General features: G+C 42.9%; 1 protein-coding gene across 1 annotated transcript; it reads left to right on the top strand.

Moving 5' to 3' along the window:
* Window positions 1-8,882: 8,882 nt before the first annotated feature.
* Window positions 8,883-9,866, top strand: LOC125374750 (proline-rich proteoglycan 2-like). Its single transcript, XM_048386154.1, has 2 exons — window positions 8,883-8,975; window positions 9,390-9,866. The coding sequence occupies exons 1-2, from the start codon at window positions 8,883-8,885 to the stop codon at window positions 9,864-9,866; spliced, it is 570 nt and encodes a 189-aa protein (XP_048242111.1).
* Window positions 9,867-20,829: the final 10,963 nt, after the last annotated feature.

The following is a 20,829-nucleotide window of genomic DNA, read 5'->3' as shown; positions in this document are numbered from 1 at the left end:
ATCACATCTGAAGCCATTGACCATCACCTTACAGAGGAAGTGTTGAATGTTGACATGACAGTGATGTGAGGTATGCAAAAGAGACACTGGGAGATATTGAAGTCAGCTGATGTGGTAATACTTGCTCAAGTTTTAATGTGTGCCTCTGTTATAGTTTCTGAAAGCATAATCATGTTTTGTGTTATCAATTCTTTGTTTCATATTGTTGTAATGCTGGATGCATTTATTTTATTTATCATTGCCTGGTTAAAAGAAATGTTGCTGTCTGGCAATCCCCTTTGGAAAATCAGTGTTTCATAGTTTGGGTTTTGTACTACAGATCAGAATTTTTTTGTTTGTATCAAGACCAATGTTTTTGTTATCAAATTGAGATTGAGTCTGTGCCTAATTTTAAGAATGAAAAGAATAAAAATTCTGTCTCGCTGAAAATAGGCTTATTTTGAACATTTTTGTGCTTATAATTTTGTTTCAAGAACTTTTACAAAGTGATTCAGATAATTTATCTTACTGGCAACAGAGATTTCCAAATTAGGAGCCTGAAATCTAAGGTAAAGGCTATACCTGGCTGGACTGGCTAGACAGGATAAGCGAGGGGACATGGCAAATGAAGGTCATTTACAGCTTTTTTTACAGATCATTTACAAGTAATTTATCAGATTGTCATTGTGTTGCAATGATTGCAAAGCGAAGTCCTAATACCAAAATTATATTGATTTGTTTTTGTATTCAAATTTTATATTTTCTGTACATGTTTATTACACTCCTAGTTATGCATACCATGTTTATAAGGGCCTTTTGTGGGATCCTATTGAAGACTATATATTCCACTCTGTGTTTGATACAAGCTCTTTAAAATCAGATCCTAACTCTCATGCCCTTCATTTCTGCACGAAGATTTGACGTACCTCCATGGCTGGTAGCGTCAAGTGGACACAGTGATCATTGAACATCCAATCTACACGAAGGCAGCATTGGTTCTTGAGCCAATCATATGGGAGCTTTCTAAAATGATTTGGTTTCATTTCTGTACCACAGAGGGCCCAATTAACCCTCGATAGTTCAACCTTTGGGGTTGAGATGCCATGGCATTCAGAACCGATAAAATATCCACAAGAAATAGTGCCTCCCTTATTTTTTCCCCATTTGGAACTGCCTGATTATGTTTATTTCAAGATATGGAAATCAGATATGGTGCTCTGAATGCTTTGCTCACTTGCACCGAGAGTTAGGAGCCTTGATGCAGATTAATTAGAAATTCACAGTGTGTGACTGTATGTGGGTGGTGTGTCAGATCTTCATGCAAAGCGGTACTGTATCAGGGTAAAAGGTCTAATTTCAAGGAGATTGTTTTTCATGAAGTCAAAACTGTCTGTCTTTTATTGCCTCAAAAGGATTATTAGGGCACTTCATTTCCTTTTTTTTAAACTTTATTTAAAACTTTTTTGCAGATATACTTTTGTTTAAGAGAAAAACATAATTGTTTTTAGGATTGAAAGATGTGGGTGTTTCTTCTTGATAAACATTTATATCTTATCTAATGGAAAACTGTAAATCAGGAAATTAATGCATGGATAAGTTTAATGTGAAAAATGTGTTCTCTTTGCTTGCATTGATTAAGTGACGCATTATTATTATCTGTGTGAGGTTCACGGACCAACTAAACAAGCTCCCAATAGACAATGCAGTTGAGCGTTATATGTCCTTGTCATCAAGTACCGTGTCGAGTGTGGTTGGTTTGCTCACAAACCGTGTATGAAGGTGGCTTAGTTCCTGGCATCTTGCTAATATTAGTATTGGCAAAACACTGCTCCCCCACGTGGTGAGAGTATCCAGTACACAACATCAGACTCAATACATACCGGAGCTTATTAAGGGAGCAATCGGGTAGCCTAGTGGTTAAAGCGTTAGCTCGTCATGCCGAAGACCCGTGTTTGATTCCCGACATGGGCACAATGTGTGAAGCCCATTTCTGGTGTCCCCCGCCGTGATATTGCTGGAATATTGCTAAAAGTGGCGTAAAACCATACTCACTATTTATGTTTGAAGAGTTGCGCAAACTTGTGTAACATGAGGAACCTTTTCGTATAACAACATTGGAATCTTTGTCGGTTGACCTGACCTCTATCATTTAAATAGGACATATTTGGAGTTGCCAGCTTTTGATTTCTTGGAAGTCTGATCACATGGGAAGGGGGAGAAGTGTGCAAGAAGCCATCAGTATGTGGAACTGCTACAACACGACCACATCTTGGAAGGCTTAGTGTTGTTTTTTGCTGACTCGTTCCTAAATTGCCAAGCTATGGAGACTCGCATTAATTTCATGTCCCATTATCATGATCATAGGCTAGGGGTTGGAACTCGCGGTAATTTGGTGATGCATTAATTTCATGATTTACAATATCAATGACTTTTTATTTGGGGCATACCGGTAAATCCTTTTTTCAGAGCCATAGCTGCTGATGGAAGAGAGTTTGTTGAGGCTACCATACCGTATGACCTCAGGTTGTTGTCTCTTTTAATATGTTCAAAATTAAATTTAATATTTTATTCCAGTTATCCGGTAATTGAGTTTCAAGGTTTGACAAATATGATGGTCCACAAGATTATGTCTGTGAGATTCATCACGGCAAGTTATAGCAGCAATAAGGTGGTCCATTGTCTTGTGTTTTGTATGCTGAACTGTATGATGTACTGTACATATATACTGTACGATGCACTGTACGATATACTGTATGATGTCATGTACGATATACTGTACAATACTGTACAATGCACTGTATAATATACTGTATGATGTCATGTACGATATACTGTATGAAGTCATGTACGATATACTGTACGATGCACTGTACGATGCAATGTACGATATACTGTACGATGCACTGTGTGATATACTGTATGATGTCATGTACGATTTAATGTATGATATACTGTACAGTGCACTGTACGATATACTGTATAATGCACTGTACGATGCACTGTGCGATATAATGTATGATGTCATGTACGATATACTGTACGATGCACTGTACGATATACTGTATGATGTCATGTACGATATAATGTATGATATACTGTACAGTGCACTGTACGATATACTGTATAATGCACTGTACGATATACTGTACGATGCACTGTGCGATATACTGTATGATGTCATGTACGATATAATGTATGATATACTGTACAATATACTGTACAGTGCACTGTACGGTAAACTGTATAATGCACTGTACGATATACTGTACGATGCACTGTGCGATATACTGTATGATGGATTGTACCGTGTACAATTTGACTAAAGAAAACATAAAGTTGTGAGAGATCTGTGTATGAAAATCAAATAACATTGTTCAGAAGCGATGATCGCTGTTGTCAAACCTGATTTGTGTACTACTGAAAGGGAGAGAACTCCCCATGTTGTTCCTATGACTTTAGTTAATCTGTCATGGCTGCTGGGTGTTACAACACACAACCTTCCAACAGCGGGTATTCTTAACTTGTTTTGTGTAGTATATACGACAGTGATGTTCGGTGGAACTGATCTTAGGAACATGTATTTGTCAAACCCTGTAGATTGGTTATGATAAGTTGTCTTCAGCAGCTTTATTGCTAACTCTTCAAAATATGTAAACGATATGAAATCTGACGCCTACGTATTACGTTACCATGGTTACTACCTTACAATGTGGAGTTGTTTGGGAATTTAAATGTACCGGTACTAACTTTGAATGAGAAAGCGAGAAACATTTGTGGATGTTGTATTTTAATAGTGGTATAGTGGGAACAAAGAATGTTTACCAAACAACTAGTATCACTACCAGTGTTTGTTGTTTTCCATGGAGTGATGACGAGAGTTATGTTTTGTTATTTTTTGCCAGATATTGAGATTTTTACACTATTTTTTGGTTGGCAAGTACATACCACAACATTTCCATTTGTTTGTATGGGTAGTTTGATTCTCATGGTCTCTCTGTAAACTCAATAAACTTGCATACTCCGTACAACCAGTTTGCTCTTGTCATTCTTCACACAGAGGATTGAGTGGTTAAAATGGCTGTCAAAGAGTGAGTATGGTTTTACGCCGCTTTTAGCAATATTCCAGCAATGTGGTGGTGAACACCAGAAATTGGCTTCACACATTGTACCCATGTCGGGAATTGAACCCATGTCTTTGGCATGATGAGCGCACGCTTTAACCACTAGGCTACACGACCGCCCTGGGTGTCAGAGATCAAACCCAGGAACCCTGCAAGGTGAGGTAAATAATTGCTTCTGCTGTTAGCAAATCCTCTTGATGCTAAACTGGTGCACACTGACTCTCGTAACTCTCGCACACTTCACTCAGGCACGTAGGTATTCTGGGTTAGAATAGTCCCCAGCAGTCTGTTTCCGGGAAGAAGTGACTGAGAGTCACTCACTCACTCACTCACTGATTCTCTCACTCGGCACCTTCTCAACTTTACTCTTCCCTCCTCGACCCGTGAAGATTCGGTGTAGAATAGGTCTTCAGCAACCCATGCTTGCCGTAAAAGGTGATTGTGCTTGTGGTAAAAGGCGACTAATGGGATCGGGTGGTCAGGCTCGCTGACTTGGTTGATGCATGTCATCGATCCCAATTGCGTGGATAGATGCTCATGATATCAATCACTGGATTGTCTGGTCCAGACTTATTATAGACCGCCGTCATATAGCTAGAATATTGCTGTGTGCGGCATTAAACAACAAACAAACAAAATCTTCCCTCCTCACTCATTTACTCCATCACTCAACACCCCCCCCCCCCCCCCCCCCCCCCCCCCTCTCTCTCTCTCTCTCCACACACACACACACACACACACACACATTATTGCCCACTTGACTAAAACAACATTCACGCATTTTGGAATCCGGAAAATATTTGAAACCATTTGACCAAGACTTAAATGCTTTCTTGTATCAGTTTTGGAACATAAGAAAGGATGTGAAAATTAACAGTGCTACACTGAAGACTTTCTTCTTTTGGGCGGTCGGGTAGCCTCGTGGTTAAAGCGTTCGCTCGTCACCCCAAAGACCCGGGTTCGATTCCTGACATGGGTACAATGACTTCTTTTGACTTCTTTCTTACTGCAGTCAACAAATACATCACAACATGCCTTACGCCGTTTGCAGTCGTGGTGGGAATATTTTACGGCGCTTCTACCATATCCTTACTCGATATTTTCGTTTGTTTGTTGTTTTAAGCCGCACTCTGCAATATTCTAGCTGTTATACGTTGGTCTGTAAATAATCGATTCTGGGCCAGACAAACCATTGATTGCCACCATGAGCATCGATCCACGTAATTAGGATACGATGACCACCCGATCCCTTTCCTCGCGTCTTACGACAAACATGGATTGATGTAGACCCATTCTAACCCGGACCTTCACGGAAAGTACGTACGCACCTGCTATGACAACGCTTACAACCAGTTTCAAGAAATCCTTCGTTTAGATGATGCTGACGCGTTTACAATTACCGATCCATAACACTCGAAGGCAATAGACAAGGGAGATAATTCTTCTTCGCTTAACACCAAACATGGGCCTGCTCGCTATTGAACTACGATTTTGACGATCTAAACTGTGGCATTTCAACTTGACATAAACGAGTGAGTGAGTTTGGTTTAACATTTCTTTGAACAATATTTTAGTTATATCACGGATTGTAAGCTTGATATGGGAGGAAAGCCGGAAGCGATTCATGTCATATGCCTACGACTTGGCAAACCCACAACCTTTGCATGGTGTTGGCAAACCTAGAAACTTTCACGGCGAACCCACGACTAAAGGTTCTGGCACATCTAAAGGACGCCACAGAGAATCACAGCACCGGACACTGACACTTGTAAATGTAAATAAATATAGTTTTAGAATTAATTCGATTTGGGCGTTTTGTATATTTATGTTATATTTAAACAAACTTTTGAATTGCCTTTAATGCCCTATAAGTTACTAGTTTTTGTAATGTAACCAATAGAAGCAAAGCTAATGTAACTAATAGAAGAAAAGGCTTAAAGATAAAAATAATTGTGAAAGACCTTCTACCACATATATAGACGAGGGGCGATCGCGCAGCCTAGTGAATGATAGTGTTCGCCTGTCACGCCTGAGGCCCGTGTTCAGTTCTCTACATGGGTACCATGTGTAATCCCACTGTGGTGTCTTCCGCCGTAATACTTTGATTGGAGTAGTAAGATAGGGCCCCATTGTATGTAGATATATATTTGTAACTTGTTCACGTTTTTCGTGTTTGAATGTACCCAACTTGTTGAAATGATATTTTAATCATGAAAAAAACAACTTCAATCACTTTCTTTTGCTTTAATTACTCACAAAAATGGTCTCATATTCTCATATGTTTAAGTGCCGCCTCTGGTTCAAGTGTTATGCCGATTATATATTTTTCTTTGAAATCCAATATGGCCGCCAATATGGCCGCCAATGGGCACCATGCGACAATATTTCGCCTGGGGAACATCAAAATTCATTTTCTAGACAATATGGGGATTACAAAAATATACCATATAAAATATGTACCATTCAGGCGCATGGGGACCCCATCTTCCCACTGAACTAAAAGTACCGTTACGCTTACGATTAGCGTACAGTGAAGCGACCGTAAAATGTGATCACCAAGGCCAGTGTCACGTGTTGGTACACGTATTGTGTTTCGTTTGTTTGTTTGTTTAACGCTGCACTCTGTAATATTCCAGTTATATGAAAACGGTCCGTAAATAATCGGTTCTGAACCAGACAATCCAGTGATTGACATCATATACATCGACTAAAGGGATCGGGTGGTCAGGCTAGCTGGCTTTGTTGATGCATGTCATCGCACCCCAATTGCGTAGATCGATACTCATGCTGTCAATCACTTGATTGTCTGTTCCAGACTCGATTATTTACAGACCACAGTCAAATGGCTGGCATAAGTGTGTGCTGAAACTCCAGGAAATGATCTTGGAGCAAATTCATGTTCATATGTTTATCTCTACCGGTATTTTTAAAAAAAATCAGAATTGCTTATGTCAAAATGCTAAAATATATCACCCTCCCGAAAACACCCAGAATGAGCCATTTTTATGAATTTTTATGGGCGTCCGTGGGGATTCCGGGTTAGAATTGGTCCCCAGGAACTGCTCCTGGTCGTGAGAGGCGAATTAATGGATCGGGTGGTCAGGAGCGGTGACTTGGATGATGGCGTGTCATCGTACCCAAAGGGCGTTGATCGTTGTTCATGATATCAATCACTGGATTGTCTGGTCCAGACTCGATTATATACAGGCCGCCGTCACGTAGCTTGGTTATTACCGAGTGCGGCGTTAAACAACAAACAAACAAACATGTTTAGCCTTTCTGCATTTGTGTTCCAAGTTCCAAGTATGCAGGTATAAGTACCGAAAAGACACTCTGTGAGTTGCGTGTCACATTAACAGCCCTGATCATAATCAAAACAATTTCAAACATATTTATCATGTCTTCTATTTGGTTTCTACAGCAAGCCAGTCAGGGGCCACCAAATACCTTGTCATTTGGCCTCATATCATCACAAATGCCACACAAAAAGAGGATTTAAGTTTCGCTTAATATTACACCAACTTTAGCGCATAATTTGATAGAAACAGCAGATAGGAATCCCAGCTATCCAAATAAACACTGTTTCTATGAGACGTGGAGATGCTGATAAGACTCAACAGCCGCCTTCCACGCTTAAATGCACTGCAACTCCATGTTAAGATATTAGATATCCACCATAGGGGCCTTGCAAACGCCTGAATCAGCCCCGAACGTGGATAATATTTACCCACGCATGATCAGGTGTAATATGCGCTGTATATTAACAATAGCTGGCTGATATGAACAATTAACCCACGTGCATGCGGGGCCCTTATCTCCATGTTTAAGACATAAACCAATCCTTGTCAGGCAGGTCGGCGAACACTCCGACAATATATTATCCCTATCTCGACAGTTGCATTGATTAATGGCGAGTTATCTCCTCCTGAAATATGGAAGGGCGGAAAGTTCGAGTATTTCGAGAGGATGGTCTAGCTATCTCCCAAGATGTTGCGAAAAGATATACAATTTTGTTATGCGGCGTAGAGGAATATTGAATAAATCTCTTATTTATGATACACCTATATGTCTAGAATTTGCATGGGATAAAATACGAATAGAAGTATACGTAAAGGTTTTGTGTAGATTTGGAAAACACTCATTTTGTTATGAAAAGTTCAAACCTTTGTCCACATGTGAGTGAGGAAGTATTACGGTGGGTTTTACACCGCTATTACCACGGCGGGAGACACCAGAAATGGGCTTCACACATTGCACCCATGTGGGGAATCGAACCCGGGTCAGCGTGACGAGCAAACGCTTGAACCACTAGGCTACCCCGCCGGCCCTGTGTACAAGTGGTCAGTTACGTAAACGTTCTGGTAATTATAGGGCTTAGAAAAGTGTTTAGAATTGCCTAAGTATCAACAGAAATTATTATTAAGTAAGAATCAACAATTCCATTTTTAACGACATTAAGATTGAAGAAAGAGTTGACTTGTGGAGGTACATTTCTTCATTATCATTATTCACTTGCATGATGACCCGAGAAGAGCAGGGGTAGGCCAGGTCTTCAGCAACCCACGCTTGCCGTTAAAGGCGACTATGCTTGTCCTAAGAGGCGACTAACGGGATCGGGTGGTCAGGCTCGCTGACTTGGTTGATGCATGTCATCGTCTGGTCCAGCCTCGATTATTTACCGACCGCCGTCATATAGCTGGAATATTGCTGAGTGCGGCGTTAAACAACAAACAAACAAACAAACAAACAAACACTTCCTTGATAAAGGTACCAGCACCTGAAATGAAACTTCGCATTGAAATAAAAACAGACGAAGCTGAATTCCAGAGGTCAACTTCATTGATAATACAGCATCTGAAACCCGAGAAGATCCAGGTAGGAATTGGTCTTCACCAACCCATTTTTGTGGTAAAACCCGAATAACGGATCGGGTGGTCAGGCTCGGTATCCACAATGCGTATGCCCGTGATGTCAATCACTGGATTGTCTGGTTCAGCCTCGATTATTTACAAAGCGCCGTCAGATACTTAGATCTCGAATACTGCAGAGTGCGGCGTAAAACAACGAACAAGCAAACAGAACAGCTTCTGAAATGCCACGAAAATAATCAACTTGTTTGTTCCTTTAAAAAAACTGATAGTCGGTCAACCTTAATTTCAACCATGATTTTTTCCCGTTAGTTCAACAATGAAGGCGTATTCATACAAAGACGCAAAGATCCCCGGAACAGGTCTCCAGAACAGGCCCGCAGAACAGGTCTCCAGAACAGGCCCAAGAACATGCCCCTAGAACAGGCCTCAAGAACAGGCCCCCAGAACAGGTCTCCAGGCCCCCAGAACAGGCCTCCAGATCAGGCCCCCAGAACAGGCCTTCAGATCAGGCCCCCAGAACAGGCCCCCAGAACAGGCCCCCAGAAAATGGGCCCGTAGAACAGGTCTCCAGAACAGGCCCCAGAACATGCCCCTAGAACAGGCCTCCAGAACTGGCCCCCAGAACAGGCCCCCAGAACAGGCCCCTAGAACAGGTCTCCAGAACAGGCCCGCAGAACAGGCCTCCAGAACAGGCCCGCAGAACAGGTCTCCAGAACAGGCCCCCAGAATAGGCCTCCAGAACAGGCCTCCAGAACAGACCCCAAGAACAGACCCCAAGAACAGGCCTCCAGAACAGGCCCCCAGAATAGGCCTCCAGAACAGGCCTCCAGAACAGACCCCAAGAACAGACCCCAAGAACAGGCCTCCAGAACAGGCCTTCAGAACAGGCCCCTAGAACATGCCCCTAGAACAGGTCTCCAGAAAAGGCCCCCAGAACAGGCCCCCAGAACAGGCCCCACCAGAACAGGCCCCAAGAACAGGTCTCCAGAACATGCCACTAGAACAGGCCTCCAGAACAGGCCCCCAGAACAGGCCTCCAGAACAGGCCCCAGAACATGCCCCAGAACATGCCCTTAGAACAGGCCTCCAGAACAGGCCCCCAGAACAGGCCCCCAGAACAGACCCCAAGAAAAGGTCTCCAGAACAGGCCTCCAGATCAGGCCCCAAGAACAGGCCTCCAGAACAGGCCTCCAGAACAGACCCCAAGAACAGGCCCCTAGAATAGGCCCCGTGAACAGGCCCCCAGAACAGGCCTTCAGAACAGGCCCCAGAACATGCCCCTAGAACAGGCCTCCAGAACAGGCCCCCAGAACAGGCCCCCAGAACATACCCCCAGAACAGACCCCCAGAACAGGTCTCCAGAACAGGCCTCCAGGTCAGGCCCCAAGAACAGGTCTCCAGAACAGGTCTTCAGAACAGGCCCCCAGAACAGGTCTTCAGTACAGGCCCCCAGCAACCTATACGCCTATCCTTGTGGTCACACTCGGTGACTTTGTTGACAGCGAATCACCTACCCCGAGGGCGTGGTACGTTGTTCGTTATATCAATCATTGGATTGTCTGGTCCAGACTCAATTGTTTACAGACCACCGTCATATAGCTGAAACATTGCTGAGTGCGGCGTTAAACAAACAGAACAAACGAATAGACAAATAGTCCGGAGTGTGATGAACCAGCAAGGTATGTGGCACTTTGAGGAGTCCATGCACGGATGAAACAGGTCAGTTACAAGATTCGTGTGCCAACTCGGATTTTATGCTGGGTAATAAACCAGCAATAACTGATTACTCTCTAATTACACTGAGACAATGTATCTACTTTCAGATAGCACTTTGTACAACGTCCAGACCTTGACTGGGAATTGGCGCCCGATCATGGTTCGTTCGGTTTGGAGCTGAGTTGAGAAACTTGCAAACATTGTTTGTTTGGTTGGTTCTTTGTTTAATGCTTCAGCAATCTTTCAGCAATATGCCGGCGGCCTGTACAGAATCGAATCTGGACCAGACAATCCAATGATCGATATCGCGGGTCACGATCCCGCCGTCGGAGTACGATGACAATAAACAAGTCAGCGAACCTGACCACCAAACCATTTCGTCGCCTCTGACGCCCAGCCAAGGTTGCTGGGCTTCTATTCCAATCCAGAATTCCCTCGTGGTGCAATCTATATAACATATTACCTACAGACGTCGAATATAACAACACCCACCATGTACAGATGCATTCAGCCTGACGAGCGAGAGTCAACAACAGAACACGGCTTTTAATCATATATCCGTCCAAGCTAAACCCATAATATTGCGGACGCTTCTCTTGGGGATAGTGTGCGGCGGTAAGACCAGTTAGTGTACGACTGGGCACGGACGGACAGGAGTCGAGCACGTGCAGCACGCGATGTCCAACGACGTCGTGTGTGGAGACGTGGCGTGTGTAATCCTCTTAAGCTACGACAGACTCGTCAGCCGTAGCAGACATCGGGAAAGCGGTATTATTAAGTTTGCATGTTCGAACATCTACAGACTAACATTTGATCTCTGAAAAGCGAGAGAGTAAGGGCTGGTCAAATATAATATGGTTCAGAGACTGTGATGCAGACTAGATCATTCACAGACACAGTTATTCAAGGGTATTAGGATTATACACTGTATGTGCAAAAGATTTGATTGCGTCTGGTATAATTAATACACGTTTTCAGGTGTGGCATGTAGCCGCATGTTTGTGGCGTGTGATTGAGTATAACTGTTTTAGCCGCTTTGATGATTTATCCAGTAGGGGTAAAAACAAAAATGGGATTTACACATTGAGCCCATTTTGAGAATCGAGCCCGGGTCTTAATGTGCCAACACTGTACCCACAAGGCTACCCCACCTCCCCTTGACTGTGAATAGGTTCTGGACATAGGAAAGTGAAAAATTAGTCTTGTGGCAACGGTTTTAATGATTGTCAGTGGTTCGAACAGAGCTGTCGCTAGTCGTGGCGAAGACCCGGGTTCGATTCCCCGCATGGGTGCAATATCAAAGCCCATTTCTGGTGTCCCCCGCCATGATATTGCTGAACTTTTGCTAAAAGCGGAGTAAAACCATACTCATTCACTCGAATAAAAAACTTTTCGAAATAGATGTTAGGGCTAGAAATTGTGTCCTTATGTAGGATGAAACAGTTTTTGTATTATATATAAAGAATACCCACCGAACGAAGATTTCCTATGTATGCCCAGGATACATATTTCAACCACCCATTCACGTGAATGCATCACTTTTATCTATTCCAGAAAGTATTTATCACTTTTGCAAGATGAAAACCCCATCAAATGCTGTTCTAGTCGAGTCCTGTTCCTCTAATGTGTTATTGAAACTGCACTCTAAGATAGGTTAGTGCTTTGCACCCACTCTGTTATCCTAGACGAGGTACTGCACACTGGTCCTAAAAGGTTGAAAAATGGATTTCTAAATTTGATTGGAATCCGGGAAACTTTTTGTTGTTGCATTTATCAAATTATTTCACAAATGCATTTCCATCAAAGGTGAACTCGCTGATATATGAAACTCTTAAAGATGTTATTCTATGAACAGCCAAAAGAAATATGATGTTATTAACTGATGATATTTAACACCAACAAAACGGGAATGTTGTTGTGTTGATCTTTTATCTATCATGGAACAGTACTATTGTATTTGTTTGTTTGTTGTTTAACGCCACACTCAGTAATATTCCAGCTTTATGACGACGGTCTGTAAATAATCGAATTTAGACCAGACAATCCAGTGGTTGACATCATGAGCATCTATCTACGCCAATGATTTAAACTGCTGGCGAAATTGAAGTATACACCAATGTTTGATGGTGGCTAAAACTACAACAAACAAGAGACGGTTATTCGATGGTGATGTATTTGACACGGGTGTCATAGTTGTGTCTTTTGGCGACTGTTTCAGCCTAGTAACGTTTTGATAAAGTTTGTAAAAAAAATTTCAGATGCAAATTTCAAGTGTATACTTTCCTTTCCCCGGCGGATTATTAACTCCGACAGAACATGGGGGTAAGCAATAGAAGGATATTTAGCTGTCGGTGAACAATAGGATGGTGGGATATTTCTGACATATTTTAACCCAAAAAACAACATGATTGTGCGACACTGTTGGCATTTGAAGTCTTATCTTAAATAAACTGATAAAAACAGTTAAAAACAGATGATGTTTAACCCATTTAGTATAAGCAGCCATGCGCTGTCACGCTGTCACACTGTCACACTGTCACACTGTCACGCACGCACGCACGTGCCAAGCGCCATTGTGCATCAGGTCCGAAACCTGAAATGTCATAGGCATGACACAAACCATATATGAGCATTTCACTGATACGATACACCACACACACACACACACACACACACACACACGCAAGCACGCACGCACGCACGCACGCACACACACACACACACACACACACACACACACACACACACACATATACATGATATATACCGTATGTAGCATTCTTGGAACATAGGTATATTAAGTGGTATTGAACATATTTCATATTTTTTGCACATTGAATAGGTATAAACAGAGATCACTTGTTCTTTGTGTATTTTGAGTCTTCATAATATTTATGAATATGTTTACTGCACTGTCATTTCTGATGTATTTACTAATATACTTTTTTCTAATAGAGGTATATGCATCACATACAAGTAAAACATGAATCTCGTCTTCTAAGTACATTTTGTCATTTAGCCTACAATGAGGGCATAGTCTTAAATGGTATGGTATATTAGTGTATCTTCCTGTTTCTGTCTTAAGTCTAAAATTGCCACATCTAAATCTTGTGAAACATATTCTCAAATGAAAAGGAATAGCAATGCATAAGTATGTTTCAACGTGTAAAAGTGTCTTATATAACACATAGTTAGCACATTTATGAGAAGAGTGTAGTGTAGAATACCAGTTTTGTTTAAATTTATCAAGAAGTCTTATCTTAAATAAACTGATAAAAACAGATGATGTTTAACCCATTTTGACCAATAGGATTGTGCAACAGTGTTGATATTTAACTCACGTTGACCAATACGATAGTGCGACACTGTTGATATGTAACTCACGTTGACCAATAAGATTGTGCGACACTGTTGATATGTACCTCATGTTGACCAATAAGATCGTGCGACACTGTTGATATGTAACTCACGTTGACCAATAAGATTGTGCGACACTGTTGATATGTAACTCACGTTGACCAATAAGATTGTGCGACACTGTTGATATGTACCTCATGTTGACCAATAAGATTGTGCGACACTGTTGATATGTAACTCACGTTGACCAATAAGATCGTGCGACACTGTTGATATGTAACTCACGTTGACCAATAAGATTGTGCGACACTGTTGATATGTAACTCACGTTGACCAATAAGATTGTGCGACACTGTTGATATGTAACTCACGTTGACCAATAAGATTGTGCGACACTGTTGATATGTAACTCACGTTGACCAATAAGATTGTGCGACACTGTTGATATGTAACTCACGTTGACCAATAAGATTGTGCGACACTGTTGATATGTAACTCACGTTGACCAGTAAGACATTTGTTATATAGAGATTATTACATGAATGTCTGTCAGACACCATTTACCTGAGAACGAAGTGTTTAAGAACGCATCTAAAGAGACAAAGCGGGTTAGATAGGTTTTGAAACAACGAGCTGTAAGCTAAATGGTATATGACAGGCAGGAGTGCAGTCACCTGTTTGTTACACACCCTAACGCATCATTTTAGCATCGAATCGATGAATATTTTGTTTCGTTCTATTGTAGTGGCACATTAATACATAACACATGAGTCATGAGTGATATCAGGGTGATGATAATAATGCCAGATAGATAAGACCAAAGCACATTTATTCCACACTCTGAAACCATAACAGTTCGACATAGGCGTAGGCGAATTCGACCGAATCACGAGAAACGTATCAATGAATTACAATCAGGAATGAAGTCCGTCATAATCTGACCTTAGGTCATCACCATGGAGTAGCAAATCACGTACCTGGAATTTAATCTCACACATATGTTTGATACCAGTTACAAGTATCTCAAATGTATTTCCTAAGCACAGAAACTTTAATACTGGTCACTAATTATATTGATGATTTTATCCGACATTGTTTTAACCCTGGATGAATTACTTTAACTTCTTTTGAGTAATATGTGATTAGAATACAGTCACACTGGAAAGTATGCGGTTCTTCCAGTTGTTCTTTAAGTTCTTGTGAGCAGTATAGTAACGTAGGCCGAGCCTGGTAAAGTCTACCCCTGTTTTCTCGTTTCCTCACTCTTAAAATGGGATACGGACATAATCCAACTTCATTTCAAACATTTTGATGTACATCACATAGAACAGGCGGAAATAATAATTGACATGATATTTTTTTATGTGCACTTGAACGGCTCTTCAGAAATTCGATCGCACTTGAAGAATATTACGATACACAAGAGATTCGAAGCTGTGCATTAGCTACCATTAAAAGTCGGATAGCAACAGTTCATAGCTATGAAATCGAAACTAATTAAATACAGCGCTATGGGGCAGTGATAAATATGTACCAACTAACAACCATATATTGCCGTCTGGGCTTTGAGTTGGTTGATGCATGTCATTGTATCCCATTTGCGTACATCGATGCTCATGATGTCAATCACAGGATTGTCTGGTCCAAACTCGATGATTAACAGACCGCCGTCACAAATCTGGAAGTTTGCTGAGTTAAACAACAAACAATTGGATATCAGGCGTTCAAATTCTTAATCGTACTTGTTTTGAATCATTCACATGTTAATTCTGACAAAGAGAATGATTTTCATGCAAGGTGTAACTAGGCTTTTATCATCGGTGCGATTTGTCATTTAACATTTAGCAATTCCCTGTAGTCAATCAGATAATATACCTTCACAAAGGAAGGTCACACAGTCGAAATAACGACATTTTCTACATTTGCTATAACAATAATATATCGTATTGACAAGTTTTATCCCCATTAAGAACTTAATCAAATTGAGCGGACACCGTCAATATGAGGTAGCAGTCATGGTCAGTGTAACATGTCGCAGTCGACCCAAGGCCCTCCTTAATGCTGTTTTCCTGGCAATAACTGACAATGCTTAATTGAACATAGTGTTTTCCTGACAACATTCGACAATAGTTAATTGAATCCTCTCGTGACTACACGAAGAAACCAGCGTTATTAATCATAATTACATGGACATTCATTTCTTTATAGATCATAGCGACTTGACAACTCCATCACTCAGACTGGCGGCTAGGACTAGAAGACAGTGCTGGAAGGGTGCTGCGTTGAACAGTAATACAGCTAGTTTCAAGCCGACGTGGGCTGCTAGTTATTGCGGCTATTAAACAGTGATCGGCAGTAATTCACGTGCTACTCCCCTGCTACCACTATTCACATTTACGTGGAAAAGTCAGGCACATAGAGAAATTGCAGCATGCTAAAGATTAGACAAATATTGAATCACCCTTCCGTCAAATTGGTATCATGTTAGCAGGGAATCACTGAGAAACGCAAACAAAACGTTTTGCCATGAAATAGAATACGCTTTTAAACAGTGTCTGTTTCATGCCGTGTTGGGTGAAATGTCATTGTGATCACGACACGTAACGGACAAGTACGACTGCGCAGTTTATGGCTGTAGGTCCATTTTAAAGCGTAACTGTGAAAAGTGTATGGCGACACACCAAACAAAAAGACCCTTAAAGGCCAGTGTTTGTTTGTTTGTTTGTTGTTTAACGCCACACTCAGCAATATTCCAGCTATATGACGGCGGTCTGTAAATAATCGAGTCTGGACCAGACAATCCAGTGATGACATCATGAGCACCGATCCACGTAATTGGAATACGATGACATGCATCAACCAAGTCAACGAGTCTGACCACCCGATCCCGTTAGTTGCCTCTCACGACAACCATAGTCACGTCTTACGGGAAGCATTGGTTGCTGAAGACCTATTCTACCCCGGATCTTCACGGGGGACAAGCATGGGTTGCTGAAGACCTATTCTACCCCGGATCTTCACGGGGGACAAGCATGGGTTGCTGAAGACCTATTCTACCCCGGATCTTCACGGGGGACAAACATGGGTTGCTGAAGACCTATTCTACCCCGGATCTTCACGGGGGACAAGCATGGGTTGCTGAAGACCTATTCTACCACGGATCTTCACGGGGGACAAGCATGGGTTGCTGAAGACCTATTCTACACCGGATCTTCACGGGGGACAAGCATGGGTTGCTTAAGACCTATTCTACCCCGGATCATCACGGGGGACAAGCATGGGTTGCTGAAGACCTATTCTACCCCGGATCTTCACGGGGGACAAACATGGGTTGCTGAAGACCTATTCTACCCCGGATCTTCACGGGGGACAAACATGGGTTGCTGAAGACCTATTCTACCCCGGATCTTCACCGGGAGACAAGCATGGGTTGCTGAAGACCTATTCTATCCCGGATCTTCACCGGGAGACAAGCATGGGTTGCTGAAGACCTATTCTACCCCGGATCTTCACGGGAGACAAGCATGGGTTGCTGAAGACCTATTCTACCCCGGATCTTCACGGGAGACAAGCATGGGTTGCTGAAGACCTATTCTATCCCGGATCTTCACGGGAGACAAGCATGGGTTGCTGAAGACCTATTCTACCCCGGATCTTCACCGGGAGACAAGCATGGGTTGCTGAAGACCTATTCTACCCCGGATCTTCACCGGGAGACAAGCATGGGTTGCTGAAGACCTATTCTACCCCGGATCGTCACCGGGAGACAAGCATGGGTTGCTGAAGACCTATTCTACCCCGGATCTTCACCGGGAGACAAGCATGGGTTGCTGAAGACCTATTCTACACCGGATCTTCACCGGGAGACAAGCATGGGTTGCTGAAGACCTATTCTACCCCGGATCTTCACGGGGGACAAACATGGGTTGCTGAAGACCTATTCTACCCCGGATCTTCACGGGGGACAAGCATGGGTTGCTGAAGACCTATTCTATCCCGGATCTTCACCGGGAGACAAGCATCGGTTGCTGAAGACCTATTCTACCCCGGATCTTCACCGGGAGACAAGCATGGGTTGCTGAAGACCTATTCTACCCCGGATCTTCACCGGGGGACAAGCATGGGTTGCTGAAGACCTATTCTACCCCGGATCTTCACCGGGAGACAAGCATGGGTTGCTGAAGACCTGTTCTATCCCGGATCTTCACGGGGGACAAGCATGGGTTGCTGAAGACCTATTCTACCCCGGATCTTCACCGGGAGACAAGCATGGGTTGCTGAAGACCTATTCTACCCCGGATCTTCACGGGGGACAAGCATGGGTTGCTGAAGACCTATTCTATCCCGGATCTTCACGGGGGACAAGCATGGGTTGCTGAAGACCTATTCTACCCCGGATCTTCACCGGGAGACAAGCATGGGTTGCTGAAGACCTATTCTACCCCGGATCTTCACAGGTGGACAAGCATGGGTTGTTGAAGACCTATTCTACCCCGGATCTTCACCGGGGGACAAGCATGGGTTGCTGAAGATCTATTCTACCACGGATCTTCATGGGGGACAAACATGGGTCGCTGAAGATCTATTCTACCACGGATCTTCACCGGGGGACAAGCATGGGTTGCTGAAGATCTATTCTACCCCGGATCTTCACGGGGGACAAGCATGGGTTGCTGAAGATCTATTCTACCCCGGATCTTCACGGGGGACAAGCATGGGTTGCTGAAGACCTATTCTACCCCGGATCTTCACGGGGGACAAGCATGGGTTGCTGAAGACCTATTCTACCCCGGATCTTCACCGGGAGACAAGCATGGGTTGCTGAAGACCTATTCTACCCCGGATCTTCACGGGGGACAAGCATGGGTTGCTGAAGATCTATTCTACCCCGGATCTTCATGGGTATAAAGGCCAGCTAGTGAAAAAATGTTTACGTCGCAATATTCCAGATACATCTCGGCGGCCTCTAAGAAAGTAATTCCAGCCATTGATTGATAGCATGAACATTGAGGTACGATACCACCTTGGTCACGTTTAACAAAGCAATCTGAGCGCAACGACCATTGTAGGCCCATGTTAGAGAATAGGTGTTGCGATAGTCTGTCATATAGACCCCGAAAACTATATCCCACACAGCCCATGCAAGTCTTTAATATTTGGCAATATTACTGCAGTTCAAGGAAAATGGAGAAAGTCTCTTGGCTATTTTTTATTAAATATCATTAAGATAATTTAAGAACTTTTTCTGAAAAATATATTCATTTCAGAGACTAGATACTAGGCTAGTGTTAAGACAGTCGTAGCTAAGGTCACTTTGTGAAACGGAACCCAGGTTACTGTATTATCACCCCTGTGCCTTCCTGTTACCAGAAATCTCCGACGGCCTTTCAAGTACGCAAACACGGTACCACAAGCATGAAGATTTATCGTTTAGAGTGAGTGAGTATGGTTTTACGCCGTTTTTAGCAATATTCCAGCAATATCACGGGCTTCACACATTGTACCCATGTCGGGAATCGAACCCGGGTCTTCGGCGTGACGAGCGAACGCTTTAACCACTAGGCTACCCGACCGCCCCTTTTTTTATCGTTTTGAAGGAACTTAAAGTCAAAGAATCGAGATTTTAGGCACTCTTCAACAAAAAGGCTGAAAAAACTAAAGTTACACATGATTCTTAAACACAGGCTTATGATATTGTCGGAATCGTACAATGCACAACTGTTAGCAGATACATATGGAAATGATTTTTATTTTAATACGTCACAATTGAACAATCTTCTGCACGAACAGTTGCAAACCATGACATACCGCATCATGTAAACGAATGTATTTGCGTAGGGCCGCCCTGCGTTTATTGTCACCTAATGCCTACACTCGTGTTCGCGAAAGGAGCCACCAAAAGCTATCTGTAACACACATTGGCTCCATAGCCAACCCGTCATTAATTAAAAGAGGCTTCAACCTAACCGTCAAATGAATGGGTTTTTTCCTTCTTACTTCATCCGTTCGTTCTGACAAAGATGACGTTGGTACGCTGTCTCTGCGTTAATTGGTATTTTCCCAGTTCAAAGATAATTACGAAATTCCGCGAAGTCGCGCGTGACTGTTATCTACGGCAGAGCGATATCGCCATATTATACACATGACATGGGTTGTGTTTTTTTCAGCCAAAACAACCCAATACGATTAAAACTCTGGAGAACGAGTTACGCATCCCGTCAAGAGAGCCCTTCTGACATTTGCTGTCAAAGGCGAAATCGAGCAGAAAACTTGCACGCAACATGTCCATTAACCCGCGACCCTCGTCTCACGCGATTGGCCAGTCTCGTTTTTTTTATCCGGGTACTTTCTGTTAGGTGAGCCTGCACAGACAAGGACATGTTGACATTCATGATTTGTTAATCAGATGGGGAAATTAGCTTTCTTTGTCTGAATTCCGTACACAGCTGCTTGGCAGGATTAAGTTAAAAACTCGAATGTATGACACTGGACGAGAGCATGCAACGTTTACCTTAATGACGACTGTATGTGAAAGGGAATGTCATGCTGAAACTCAGTAATCGTCCCGTTGTCGTCGGACGTCTGTCACGGAGCAGATGTAGTCGCAGCAGAAGGTGCCGCTGTCGGGAGTGGAGGGAGTGGGGAGAGTGTGTCTGTGTCTCTCTCTCGCTCTCTTTGTGTGTGTGTGTGTGTGTGTGTGTGTGTGTGTGTGTGTGTGTGCGTCTGTGCGTCTGTGTATGTCTCTGTGTATGCGCGCGCGCGCGCGCGCGCGCGAGAGAGAGAGA

Source organism: Haliotis rufescens, unplaced genomic scaffold (assembly GCF_023055435.1).
Source record: "Haliotis rufescens isolate VD_foot unplaced genomic scaffold, xgHalRufe1.0.p SCAF_10, whole genome shotgun sequence".
In the NCBI taxonomy this organism is placed as follows: domain Eukaryota; kingdom Metazoa; phylum Mollusca; class Gastropoda; order Lepetellida; family Haliotidae; genus Haliotis; species Haliotis rufescens.
This window is presented reverse-complemented; position numbering and strand designations above follow the sequence as displayed.

Bases quoted from the DNA above. Each gene is read 5' to 3' on its own strand.
- LOC125374750 (XM_048386154.1), top strand. From the start codon at position 8,883: ATGAAACTTCGCATTGAAATAAAAACAGACGAAGCTGAATTCCAGAGG. The intron at 8,976-9,389 runs GTAGGAATTGGT...ACATGCCCCTAG, and splicing joins TGAAACCCGAGAAGATCCAG to AACAGGCCTCAAGAACAGGC.